Source organism: Brienomyrus brachyistius, chromosome 11 (assembly GCF_023856365.1).
Source record: "Brienomyrus brachyistius isolate T26 chromosome 11, BBRACH_0.4, whole genome shotgun sequence".
Taxonomy (NCBI): Eukaryota; Metazoa; Chordata; class Actinopteri; order Osteoglossiformes; family Mormyridae; genus Brienomyrus; species Brienomyrus brachyistius.
The window spans coordinates 20,091,151-20,104,672 of record NC_064543.1 but is presented as its reverse complement, the minus strand read 5'-3'; the positions used below and the strand labels follow the sequence as shown (position 1 = coordinate 20,104,672).

At 41.3% G+C, this 13,522-nt stretch overlaps 2 protein-coding genes across 4 annotated transcripts in view; one reads left to right on the top strand and one right to left on the bottom strand.

Moving 5' to 3' along the window:
• Positions 1 to 3,826: 3,826 nt before the first annotated feature.
• On the top strand, positions 3,827 to 13,441 carry LOC125751468 (adhesion G-protein coupled receptor G1-like). Its single transcript, XM_049030312.1, has 12 exons — positions 3,827 to 4,078; positions 4,891 to 4,948; positions 6,089 to 6,197; positions 6,646 to 6,762; positions 7,229 to 7,342; positions 8,316 to 8,376; positions 8,496 to 8,587; positions 8,951 to 9,066; positions 9,679 to 9,965; positions 10,628 to 10,730; positions 12,313 to 12,593; positions 12,928 to 13,441. The coding sequence occupies exons 1-12, from the start codon at positions 4,015 to 4,017 to the stop codon at positions 13,035 to 13,037; spliced, it is 1,512 nt and encodes a 503-aa protein (XP_048886269.1). The 5' UTR covers positions 3,827 to 4,014; the 3' UTR covers positions 13,038 to 13,441.
• Positions 12,900 to 13,522, bottom strand: part of zpd (zona pellucida glycoprotein d) — a 52,293-nt gene continuing 51,670 nt past the window's right edge. For all 3 annotated transcript variants that reach the window (XM_049030326.1, XM_049030324.1, XM_049030323.1), the window contains one exon: positions 12,900 to 13,270. In XM_049030326.1, the coding sequence (XP_048886283.1) occupies positions 13,149 to 13,270 (122 nt within the window). In that variant the 3' untranslated portion in view covers positions 12,900 to 13,148. The remainder of the gene's footprint in view (positions 13,271 to 13,522) is intronic.

The window sequence follows — 13,522 nt, the reverse complement described above, 5'->3', positions numbered from 1 at the left end:
TCGTGTTAACAAAAACTAGTGATAAATACCACAACAAATTAAAAAAATAAAATATTATGAAAGATTTAGACTTTTTTCCTGGGATTTGGATGCAAACACTGACTTTCAACTGGCCGTCACAATAAAAACGTGATTTTATTTTTTTTATTTTCTTCTCGCGGCCTTACTTCTTTTTAAGGCAGATCGCCTAGTATTTCGACAAACATCGATCTACCACACCACCTGCTGGCCATTGCTCATGACTGCACCCACCAAATAGTATTTACCAAGCCAGTGTTTCTCAAACCAGTCCTCGGGAAACCCCAAACGGTCCCCGTTATCATTCTCTTCCAGTTCCCTGAGAGTTGGGAGGGAGCAAAAACGTGAACCGTCCGGGCGTCCCCGAGGACTGGTTTGAGAAACACAAAATACAGCAACATACCACTTTTGCTTGCTTGTGAGCTAAGAGGGGAAGTCAATTCTGAAAGTCCTTGCTTAGGTGCTCTCTTCCAAAAAGTCCTTGCGGTGTCCAAGGGGGGGTTTCCGTACGTCGCTTAAATCATCCGAGATCAGATGCCACATCTTGGATGAGTTAATGCCGGTGAAACTCATTCGGGATAAGTCGGTTTTTCAAAAGCCGCTGTGTAGTAGATTAATCGAGCTGGATCCATTCATCCGAGATGATGGCATGTGCCCTCCCTGATGGAAAAGCTCTTATATATCCAGTCTAGAAAACTTGATCAGCAAATATTTGATAGGCTGCAACAAAATGACGAAAGGGCGCACCTTTTCACAAAAGCCGAGCAGGACCTATTCTTAGATCAATATGAAGAATTTCAAGAATTAATATGCACAAGGGATAACGCGGCAAAAGCAGCCCAAACCAGAAAAGACTGCTGTCAAAAAGTGGCCGACAAATTAAACGCTTAAATGGTGTTCATTGTATTTACTGAATGCAGCGTTTCATTTCCTATGTGTCAGATTAATTATTATTTAATACAGTAAAATCTAGTTATAACGCACTTCAATAGACCTGGCAAAATAGCCCGTTATATCCAGAGTTGCTGTATTCCCAGAACAGAACTACAGCTAAAAGCGGCCCTGGGGACCAAATTGTTTGTCCGTTATAAGCGAAATTCCGTTATATGCGAGTCCGCTATATCCGATGCTTTTTCTGTGCACGGCCGGTGTTCTATCGAGTTAGGCTACCGTAGTACTAATCGATAACCCTAACCCTAACCCCAACCCCCCCCCCCCCCCCCCAAAAAAAGAAAAAAAACCCTAACCCTTAAAACGTAACCCTAATCCCAAAACGGTGGAACTGCGCATGCGCAGAAAGGCTCGATGGCACGTCTTTATGGGTAGCTCAACTCGTCAGAAAACACTTGTTCCAGCGGACCTCGTCCGTTATAGACGATATTCCGTTATAAGCGAGTCCACTATAAAGGGATTTTACTGTATGTCATAATGACAGATCAAACATAAGCACAATGAGAACATAGGAGCAGGTTAAAGTGAAGGACAAGAATATACTTCAAACTGGTAAATATTATTATAGAACTATTTAAATAATTGTTGACATAAAAAAACATAAAACCAGAAAAACCAAACGATCAAATTTCAGTCAAAAACTCCCTCAAGTATCCCTGGCAAAAATAAACAGACCAACAGTTCAATATAAAGTGCTATGTCTACCATCTAAAATGGTATAATTACTTACCTTAAATACTTACCTGATAAGCTGTTAAGTGGTTTGGGATCTGTAAAAAGGTAATATAAACACTTAAGTGCTAATCGAGCTAGCGCGCCAATGGGATTTACAGTGTTATATTAACATCCCGCTAGTCGCTAGTTAATTTAACCATTTAAGTATTTATTGTGTATTGTTTGAGTGGTAATATATGTATAATGTGTTCAGTTTCACAGTGCCTCTTTTAGTAAATATCTCAAACTGCAAGATTTGCTTCCCGGATGTTTATTGGAGGAGCCTGTTAGCTATCCGTCAAGCTAAAAACTGCGCACTCACATTAGCAACGACAGAATAGTGCGAATAAAATCCAAGGGGTTTGCATTATCCCCCAGGTTCCCCTGATTAAGGCACACGTCATAGGATATGCCCTTCTCATTTGGTTTCAGGTCTATTAACCCTTTAGTGTGTTGCCGCATTGCACTTTAAATGGATGCAATATAATAATTAATAACTATGACAGACAAAAATTATTTGAAAATCCAAGGGGTGTGCATTGTTGATGTTTAATGATGTTTAATCATCATCACTTATCAAAGCACACTTCACTAGATGTGCCTGTCTTGTCTAGTTTTAAAGTTATTAACCCATTCATGTATTGTCCCATTGCACATTATACGGATACATTCGAACATCCATCCATCCATCCATCCATCCATCCATCCATCCATCCATCCATTCATTTTCCAAACCGCTTATCCTACTGGGTCGCGGGGGGTCCGGAGCCTATCCCGCCAGCAATGAGCACGAGGCAGGGAACAACCCAGGATGGGGGGCCAGCCCATCGCAGGGCACACTCACACACCATTCACACCTAAAGGCAGTTTAGCAACTCCAATTAGCCTCAGCATGTTTTTGGACTGTGGGGGGAAACCGGAGTACCCGGAGAAAACCCCACGATGACATGGGGAGAACATGCAAACTCCACACACATGTGACCCAGGCGGAGACTCGAACCCGGGTCCCAGAGGTGTGAGGCGACAGTGCTAACCACTAATTAAAAATCGCACGTAAAGCACTGTCCTTATTTTCACGACAAAAAAAGATGTGCTGCTCAGAGTTCTTAAAACGTCTGGGTCTATATATATATATATATATATATATATATATATATATATATATATATATATATATATATTTAACATTTATATTTACATTTAACATTTATATTTACATTTAAGTTTTATATTTAACATTTATATTTATATTTACATTTAACATTTACATTTAATATTTATATATAGACAAGCCATTTATATTTACATATGATGAACAATTTTGAACATAATTTACACAGCAACCTGTGATCTGATGATCCACACCACCATTGACTTCTAGCTAAATGTCAGAAAATTGCACTAAATGTTGAAAAAGTGGCAAGTACAAAAATGTTTGCTATCTTTACAAACGGCGTACTTATAAGGGCAAAAAATATTGTTACATCAAGTTCAGATGACACTTTTCTCGAAATTGTATTAAAAATGTGCTTTATGCTGGGATGCGTACAAATGTAATGACAAAGGGGCAAGGCGATGTATTGTAGGAAATGCATCGCCTATTTAATCTGGCCGTACTGTCATGACACATTTCTACCGCGGACATGCTTTTTTCGGCATGAAACCCGTCTGTGTCTCATATTGCCTTTATGTGCTTCTTTGCTAAATATTTATAAACAGTTCAGCACCATAATGTGTTAGCATCCTTTTGCATATTCACTTCCCTGTTCAGGAATCTTACTTAGGAAACGACCCTGTATAAGCGATAACTAGGGTGCAGAAACGCCCGCGGTACATACAGGTTCTGACTTATGAAGTTATACCTTGTTGTGCAGTCTTTGTTTTTTCTTTAGAGCCTGGGAAATATTAGACTGTGAAAATTAGCATTCAAATGCAGAATCGCTCTCATAATCAAACTTGAAAACATGTAGATAGTAGAAGTGAAAAATGTCTTCACCATCTGATACAAACCATGACAGAAGCATGTTGTTTTTAGGAAATTAGGCTATAGACTCGGGTAGGGGTGGACTGGGTTTGGGGGGATGAATTTTGCTAAAGTGTGGGTGGTCCCGATCAGGGAAAAAACGCTTAAAATACAAAAAACACCGTCTACCCGGAGGTTCTCTATGTGGTTTCAGAAAGACGAAACTTCCTCTAACAGACGCTCACCGCGGTGCCTGACAGGAACAGACAGAACAGCGCTTACCATACACAGCTGAAAGAACTAGAGTCGCGCTTTCAGGCAGATTTAAAGTCACATCTGCGAGAAACGGAGAGCTTGGGATTTTTTAGATGGAACGCTTAGTCCTCTTCCTCCTCCCCCTCCTCTTCAGTAGCATCATCTCCACACTGTCAAGTAAGTAATTAAGTAAGGCTTATGATATTTGTTAAGATTTCATCTGTTCATGGTGCCACAAATGACCAGGCACCACTAAAATGAAACAAAATGTAGGTTATCGTTACAGCTAAAGGTTTGGGAAACGTCGATTTTAGTATGTATATGTATACTCAAACGGAAATTAGTTTGTCCCATTGTGTTAGTCTTTCCCATGGTGTTTGCTGCCCGAAACTGTCACGTTCATCTTGACAATTGTTTTACATGCTGTGCGTCAAAATTCTTAAGTGTTTTCTTAGTCTTGGTGGTGGGTGTCATTGATTGCCCTGCCAAATTTTTAGGTTTGAACCTCTATTTTGAATAATAATGCAGTTCCCTGTTATAAAAAGTATTTTTATAATTAAGCCCACAAATAATTGCAGACTTTCAAATTCATTATATATTTATATATTTGTATACTTAAAAAAACTGAGAAGTGTAAATGTTTGGGCTTATTGGCTAATGCTGCAATTAGGTACCAAAAGAGAAGCAAAAGATTAAAGGGGAATTGAAACGGTGAGCCTTGCCGGTGAACCTCTTGAGAGTTACTAACAGAGGCTGGTCACACAGACTGGTCAGCTGGTTGGCTTAACTGTTTGTGGCCTCAAAAGAACTGTTTATGGACGCTTGCAGACCAGCCAGTAAACAAATAAAATACTAACAATTAATAAGCATTTATTCAGCAGATAAATAGGGACAATGTGACCTTGTGTGTAAATGTACATCTCTGTAAGACCCCTGAAGGAAGAAGCACTACTAAAACTCTATGGTTACTCTTTATCTTATACTTTCAGTGCCATGTAGTAAAGTCATGGAATACTGTGAAGACAGTGGAAAACATGAATGGATGAGGTAAACCACATGAATAAGACTATAATGATACATTTTGTTTGAGAATAAAATGGGTAGCACTAAAGATGTTCTTTTTCAGTCGCTTAAATGGACAGGATTTATTGGCTATTTTCTTTTAAAGCAGAATCTTTACTCAGTGCACATCACATAGTTTTCAGTTGATATATTTGTGTCATGGGAATGATGCAGGAGCGGCTTCGGGTATGTTTCCCAAAAGCATAGTTGCTAACAACTGAATGCTTCTAGCTATATGAGCTACTAACAGGAGCTATCAGGAAATGCACCCCCCAGTAAAGTACTTTGCTCCAAGAAGCAGGATCCTCACTGAAGCTTAAATCTGCACTTAAATCAAGTATTCAGAAGTTGGACAGAATCTTACAATACGATAAGATCCGATACGATACACATTCAGTGCATGTATGCAAGATACATAGCTATTTCATTGTAAGGTTACCCTCAGGGGGGTGGCATGGTGGTGCAGTGGTTAGCACTGTTGCCTCACACCTCTGGGACCCGGGTTCGAGTCTCCGCCTGGGTCACATGTGTGTGGAGTTTGCATGTTCTCCCCATGTCATCGTGGGGTTTCCTCCGGGTACTCCAGTTTCCCCCCACAGTCCAAAAACATGCTGAGGCTAATTGGACTTGCTAAATTGCCCATAGGTGTGCATGTGTGAGTGAATGGTGTGTGAGTGTGCCCCCCCCCCCCCCCCATCCTGAGTTGTTCCCTGCCTCATGCCCATTGCACGAGGCTCCGGACCCCTCACAACCCAGTAGGATAAGCAGTTTGGAAAATGGATGGTTACCCTCATTGTTAAAGTTTTTATGGCACATAGGATTATAACTGAGCAAACTTTATTGAATTGTATTAGCCAAATGTATGACTCCCCTTTAAAATGCAAATCATTTTTTTACTTTACATTTAAACTGCAATACAATGTGTTCGACTTACAATATTTTCAAATTACAATGGGGTTATTATCAGAATGCATCTCCATCGAAACTCAAGGACTACCTGTACATTTACATGAACTGAAATAGCATTTTCATATGACCAGTATTGCACCCCTGTGACCATAGCAGCGGGTTGGTCGGTGGGGCCTCTCACTCCAAACGCAAGTTAACACCGATGACCATTCACAGATGCTATGAAAAAAACATTGCAAACTGCTCCATTGAGAAAACCAGGAGGTTCCCAAGAGTTGGGGGGATTCTGGACGGTTTCATTCAGGACTTCGACTCACCTGAAGAGGCAAGAACGACTCGACTTAGATAACGCTTTAGCACGTCCTAAAGAGTCAGTCATAAATTCTTTAAACTCACTAATAAATGGGACAAAAACAGACAACAGATAATTTGGTAAATGGCTTAATTTCTAATTAGTGTAACACGTGTTGGGTCATTTTCCACAAAATTATCGAGATACCTTTGTTAAATTAATGCAGCCTGCAATATACATAGATAGGCAGCCTGTAGTCATTGTGGAAACATTCTGCGACATGCTGCACCTCCAAGCACTGATTCAGAATACGTCGGACATTGGAGGACCAGTGCAACATTTGAGTTTTCATTTATTTTATATGCATGTATTATTTTCCGCGGTCTTGCTGCCTGTCTTTGTAAGCGATGCAGAGCCGTGCATCGCCTGTTAGGCCATTTTGAAAAATCACCCTTTGCTTTTTGTTTCTTTTGTTTTGCAGGTGAACAAAGACACCGTAGGAGGACACAGTGTTCGCGTACCTAGCAGAGTTATGAAGCGCAGCTGGACTCCCAGAAAGCGCGTGGCCGTGATGGTTTTTAACAGCACCCTCTTTGAGGTCAGCACGGATTTCCTGTCTGAGCAAGACAGGCAGACAGATGCATGCATGTACATGTGCATGCAGGGACGGATAATGGGTTGTGTGGGCCCCTGGGCAGAACGTTGGCGAGGGCCCCACCACCACCACCACCAGCACCACTCCCACAACCACGACAATTGGAGCAGCCAAATGCCCTCCCTATAGGGTCAGGGGCCCTTGTAGGCAGAGGATAAAAGAATGTAGGCCCTCTAAAATAGACAAACGAAAATACATTGTTGATAAGTGTTGCAAATTGTTTTGGGCTAGGGGCCCCACGGGCCCCCTGCACCCCAAGGGCCCCTGGGCAGCGGCCCTATTGGCCCGGTCCGTAATCCGTCCCTGTGTGCATGTATGTATATAATTGTGCATCACACACATAAGCTTACAGCTAGTTCTGTTACATGCAGATAAGACAAAACACTTTCTGAATTCTCTCTGGGTTCAGGGAGCTGATGGCAGTGAGTTCCTGGGAAACCATGTGATCAGTGTAAAGGTGGGCCAGACCCCTCTTCTCAACCTTTCTGAGCCTGTGATTCTCACCTTCAGGTATGATCAGAAGGCAAGTATTTGTGCCTGGAGCTGTCAGCTTGCTATGTGTGTGTTTGTGTGTCTATATTTACGCATGGATTGACATAACTGGTATGCAAGTACACACTCACCTTTAAAAGCGATTTATGCGGCAATCAATTGTTGTACCAGTGTGAATGCGTACGTATTTTATGTGCATTTGGGCCGATATGACAAGAAATTATCGTGCATTCGAATTTTTATATGCTAATTCGTACTTCATTTGCGGTATAGAGGTTAAAATGCACTATATCTATATATATATATATATATATATATATATATATATATATATATATATATATATATATATATATATATATATATATATATATATATGGGTTCAATGAAGCAGCATCGACTTTGCTCTTAAAACAGAAGGTGAATGTTTTATGAACAACAACAAACTAACTAATCTAAATCTACAAACTATTTGGCAAATGGCTCTAAAATCACAAGCCTGACAACCATTTGTAGTTTGGAAAGACCCTGATTTTAAGTGCTTACTCTTCAACAAAATAAAAAAGTACAAATTAAAATGTCGTACGAAGCTCTCACATCGTGTACATCTAGGAAGGAATAGTATTGGTTTCTAATACAAATCTTAAATGACCATAATTTTAATGCACAATAAGTATATCAATATAACGGGTATTGTGTTATCCTATATCTCATTATGAAAATATATCGATATACTGTAAAAATTCAATATACTGTCCGTATTGGTATTAGGGGAATTCAATTAATTTGTTACTCTATTCTAACTTTTCTCATGGTGTCTCACTGCTGGTCTAATGTCATACCAGTTGACTTTGGATGTGATATTCACAGTGAGGTCTGTATATTAGTTCACAGTCTACACCCAGACATTTTTTAAACATACGCAATCAGTGCAACGAAGTGCTCTTGTCTTTTCCCAGCCAAATGTCCTGGCTTGTTACTGTTTTTGTTTACATGTCTTTCAGGATTTACTTGGATCCTGTAAGTTTTGGGAAGAAGCAGAGGAAACAGTCAATAAAACAGCGGGTTTGGATTCCACTTTGAGGCCCACATCTCTCTGTCCTCTATCGCTTCTAATTGAGATAAAGTTGACATGCGAGGTGCTGATAGACGCCGTCCAGCTGACATCACCGTATTTCCCACAGGACGCTGGAGCACAAGGGGATGTTCGACAAACCGAACGGACGGGGAATTTATATGCAGCTGTGACCATCTTAGTTTCTTTGCAGTGCTAGTCGTGAGTAGATACTACAAAATGCCTGTGATTTGTCACACAGAATTACTAAGTATTTTCACATGAATCATTCTCTAATTCTGAGTTGTTCAAAGGAGTTGCATACAAAACACAAATATAATGCTAGGTTTATGTTATTTGAATAACAAAATGTCCATTTGGTGTTGTCTAACAGATGCTACATACTATTTGCCCTGTTGTAAATTTTTTAATTGGTTAAAGTAGGAGTTTCTGTTTTGAGATCTGATACTCACCTCTTGAGTTGGACGGCTTCTTATCTTATATTCTTATCTCGTGATGCTGTGTGTTATCTGCAGTCAGAAGGTCATAATGTTTCCTGTTTCTCATGCATTTTGTTTTGGTCAGAACACTGGATCTATCAGCGATGCTCACGCACGCTCCCTCAGTTACATCACTTACTTTGGGTGTGGACTTTCCATACTTTGCACCTCCATTGCTATCATCATGTATATATATATGAGGTGAGCCTTTTTCTATAAAGTTCTAGGGCCATTATTATGAAAATGACCACCTATTTCGTCATCAAAGCCAACGGGGGATGCGCTGCGCTGTGAAACCCGTTATTTCTTATGGCTTGTGCTGCGTATGAGCGGTTCAGCTTGGCGAGCTTCTGCACGGCCTGCAGTCAAGGCTGAGATTTCACTGCTGCGGGCTGATGCATCGTCGCATGACCAATACAAACAAGGCACCGAACTGGGTATAGAAATCGAAGCGGAAGAGAAACTTATATAGCCTGAGTTCTCACCATCTTTTAGCATGTGAAATATACGTCGTCATGCCTGACAGAGAGATATGAGAGAGTTCTGAAAACCACGCATACTTTCTTGCGCTGAAACCTGTGACGAGTGCAGCGGATGCCGCAGTCAGTCTGAAAGCCCTTTAAGTGATTGCTGAACGTTCACATCAGGAATATGTGTTGCTTGATGAATATGTACTGTGAAATTGGCTCGGGATTAGGTCATTTTATAGAAATCCGTCCATCTTCTAATGGGTTAAGTTGGTCATTGTTGTGTCACTTGAAAATATAAAATTTAATGATACATATGTTTTTTTTTGTGGGGGGGCATCATCAGGAGACCTCCTCTAAAGACAGGGAGGGAGGAGCACTCGATGGGGCTGCACCTCCATCTGATGGGGGCCCTGCTCCTGCTGCACAGCTGCTTCCTGCTGAGCGCATGGCAAGCAGAGCGCGCCACCGGGGGCGGAGCCTGCTTGGCCCTGGGCCTGCTGCTCCACTGGGCCCTTCTCGCCACGTTTACCTGGATGGGGCTCGAAAGCTTCCACCTTTACCTGCTGCTGGTCCGTGTGTTCAACATCTACATCAGGAGATACCTGCTGAAGCTCTCCTTTGTGGGCTGGGGTGTGTGTACTTATCAGTTAATGTTACAGTCATGGGCTGTTGCATCATTACGTTTAGTGGCTTGTTGTCATCTTTCATGTACACACCCAGGTATTACAACATATGCTACTTTGGGGCCCCTGCTCCTCCATTCCTCCCCTCAATAAGTAGCTACAGACTCTGAAGATATTAGCTGTTTAGCAGAACATGCTGCTTTTGTATCTTCTAAATAACAAAGGCATTTATTTAATATTTACTGTAGTAGCAGTGCGTGGCCAAGCATGGGGGCCCCATGAAAATGCATGGTGCGAGTGCCTATTCAACGTAATTTCCTTTGTTCGATGGAGGGGAAGCCACTATTTGGCTAGAATACTTTTAGTTCCTAAATAGGCAGTTGTGCAACATATAGAATGCAAAACTAAGTCACCTTTCTGTTCCATGTCCTGGTAGAGTGTTTGGAGAGGCAGGATAAGCATTCTGCACCAGTGTTTCCCAATCCAGTCCTCAGCGACGCATAGTCAGTCCACATTTTTGCTCTCTATGGGAGCTGGAAGGGAGCAAAAACGTGGACTGTCTGTGGTTCTCCAAGGACTGGACTGGGCAACGCTGTTCTAGACCCTAACAGCACAAAAAACAAACATCAGCCTCTGTGTTTATTCCATGTATGTGTTTGCATCCTCCAGGTGTGCCCACCATTACAGTGGCTGTCTGTGCCTTTAGCAATCCTTACGGCCTTCACAGCTTCCAGTCAGAGGATAACACCCACAGCAGGACATACACAGAGATGTGAGTGACCTTTGTTTCATAAGCTTTAAGTCTAAATTTACATTTACCTTTTTCCAGTCAGCCAGATGTTGATTCATTCTGAATAAAGCCATAAAGAGCATATTGGCTAACAAAAAGAATATGGGTCCAAACCTTTTACCTTCTAGGCACCGTTCCTTTGCCAAAATACCACATACTTTATCGCCATAGAATCAACATATGACCTTTGACCCTTTGAATAAGAAGCACCGCTGGACATTCATTGATATGGAAGCCCATTTCCGCCACAAAAAGAAAAAAAAATGTCACAACGAGAAACTTTCTTATTATTACGACTTAGTATCTCATTATTACGAGAAACTTTCTTATTACGACTTAGTATCCCATTATTACGAGAAACTTTCTTATTACGACTTAGTATCCCATTATTACGAGAAACTTACGAGAATTTTTTTTTTTCATGACTTGGACTTAATTGACCTTCAGAGGCTTCTTCCGTTTCCGGATTAAGCTCCAAACCTTTCATGCCTCATTCAATGTGTCTCACACATGTTTCCTGCAATCATATACTGGATAAGCAGTTATGGAAGAAGTGTGGATGGATGGATGGATGGTTCTTATTTGCTACTTTTTGACCCTACATTTCTGACTTTCCATTCATTTTGTAAGTTCTTTTTAAATGCTTTAAGTTTAATGATTTATGTACCAAAGCCTGAGTATCACATATGCATATCACATGCATTTAATGTCTCTTTACCTTGGTCACATCATACTGAACTATTCTGCAGATCACAACATCCATCCATCTATCCATCCATCCGTTCTCATTGGAATCAAAAATTCTCGTAAAAAAAAAAAATATATATTTTATTACATTTTTATAATTTATTTTTTTTTCTTTTTGTGGAGGAAACGAGCTTCCATACACTGAAGAGTGATATTTCTTGCTCTCATGAAATGGAAAACTTTACATACAGCTGAGGAAGTGTTTGTTGGCAAATCTACGCATATGACATTGCAAGATACAAACATTTAAGTTCTACAAAAGTATAATTAGGAAAGCAGGGTTAAGGAGCAACTTGGGGGTAAAAAACCCAACGGTGAAATGAGCCAACTGTGGGATTTGAATTAGCAACCTTCTGATCAGCAGGTTAGTATCCTGTGCTGGTACGTTACACACTGTCCCAAAAGTAACATCAGGATGCCAAGTTGAGTCAAAACCTATTAGTCTAATTGTATGTGCAATTACATCTTAGTATAAATGAAACAAATGTAACATAGCTAGTTCCCAAATACACCAAAGTTCACTTGTTGCAGTATGATGATCAAATGGGAAGCTTGAGGAAATAATTGCATAAGGGTTGCTTGTTGCTGGACAGCTGCTTAAGTGATGACTTCTTCTGGATTTCAATAGGACAGGAGCCTTCATAATAGAACCTCTAGAACCGACCAAACCACAATTCAGATGTGGAAGTGAATTGTTTTCAAAGAATGTTACAAAAGTATTGCGTAACAGTGTGGTTGCTGCATAAGCAGCCTTTGCAGTCACGAACATTGCTTCCATGCTCTTCACGGGATCTTCATCTTACCATTTCCTGTCCAGATGCTGGATTACAAACGCAACAGTGAGGCACGTCACCGTCACTGCCTACCTGACCTTGGTGTTCCTCGTTGGCGCTGCCATGTTGGGCATCGTCGTGATAAAACTACTCCACAAAGAGCACAGAGGCACCGCAGCTCAGAAGCGGCACATCGGCAGGAACTGCCTGACGCTGCTGTGCCTCAGCTGCATCCTGGGAGTCCCCTGGGGCCTGGCCTTCTTCACCTATGGGCCCCTGACCCTGGTCGGCCTCTACTTCTTCACCATAGCAAATGCCTTTCAGGGTAAGAGTCTATTACTCATTACGTGTTGGATTGTACTGATAAAACCTAGGAGTCCCCGATGACTGAGCGGAGAAACCACACCCTAGCTTGAAGCCCAGCTAGATGGGCGTAGAACCCATAATCCTTTTACTGCCATTTCCAGGCCGAGGATCTTGGCTGTAGATGTAGCCAGCTTCAAATGATCCTTGAACCCGAAATCTGCTGGTTACTGAATGATTCTTGCTTTAAACCCATATGCTACACCTGTCCCCAGAGTTTCTTGGGGGGGGGGGGGGGGGGGGGAACAGTCATGCAAAACAGGACGAGTTTAATTTGCATCTTTTACTTTTTACAGGAGTCTCTCTCTTTCTGTGGTTTCTCTCTCTCACCTCCAAATCAAACGCCAGCTCCACAAGAAGCAACCAGTCCACACGCAAGACTGATATCAGCTTAGGTCAACTGTAAATTAAGCTGTGCTGACCCCCAGGTTTACATTAAGGAGAAAAGTGTAGTTAAACCCTTCACAGCTTTGTGCATGATCATTGTAAAAATGTTTTATTTGAGGGGGGACTATATTTAAATATTCGATAAGCGAGACAGTCGTCTGTTGCCTGCACGAGCGACAGCCATGAGGATGAGAATAAAAATTCCCAGAACCCAGATTCCACCGATGGAAAGTCCCAGAATCAGCAACAAATCTACAAAAGAAAGCAACTGGTCAGACACCCTGGCCTTCCTGCCCATCCTAAGCATACTGGCACAGAAAAGGACAGTCAAATAATCCTGCTCTGCATGAAGATTTGAATAAACCTGGATAAGCAGAAACTATTTAAAAAAAACACTTTGAATAAAAGAATTTTGCAATGAAACCTTTGTGCAGAGAGACTGTTCAGGGTCTACAGAAATTGTTTGCTTGTCATAGGTTCAGCTGATCTGCTTGTCAAGTACAA

Excerpts from the sequence above, each read along its gene's own strand:
- LOC125751468 (XM_049030312.1), top strand. The coding sequence starts at position 4,015 with ATGGAACGCTTAGTCCTCTTCCTCCTCCCCCTCCTCTTCAGTAGCATC. Across the intron at positions 8,377-8,495 it reads AACAGTCAATAAAACAGCGG|GACGCTGGAGCACAAGGGGA; the intron begins GTTTGGATTCCA and ends TATTTCCCACAG. Across the intron at positions 10,731-12,312 it reads AGCAGGACATACACAGAGAT|ATGCTGGATTACAAACGCAA; the intron begins GTGAGTGACCTT and ends TTTCCTGTCCAG.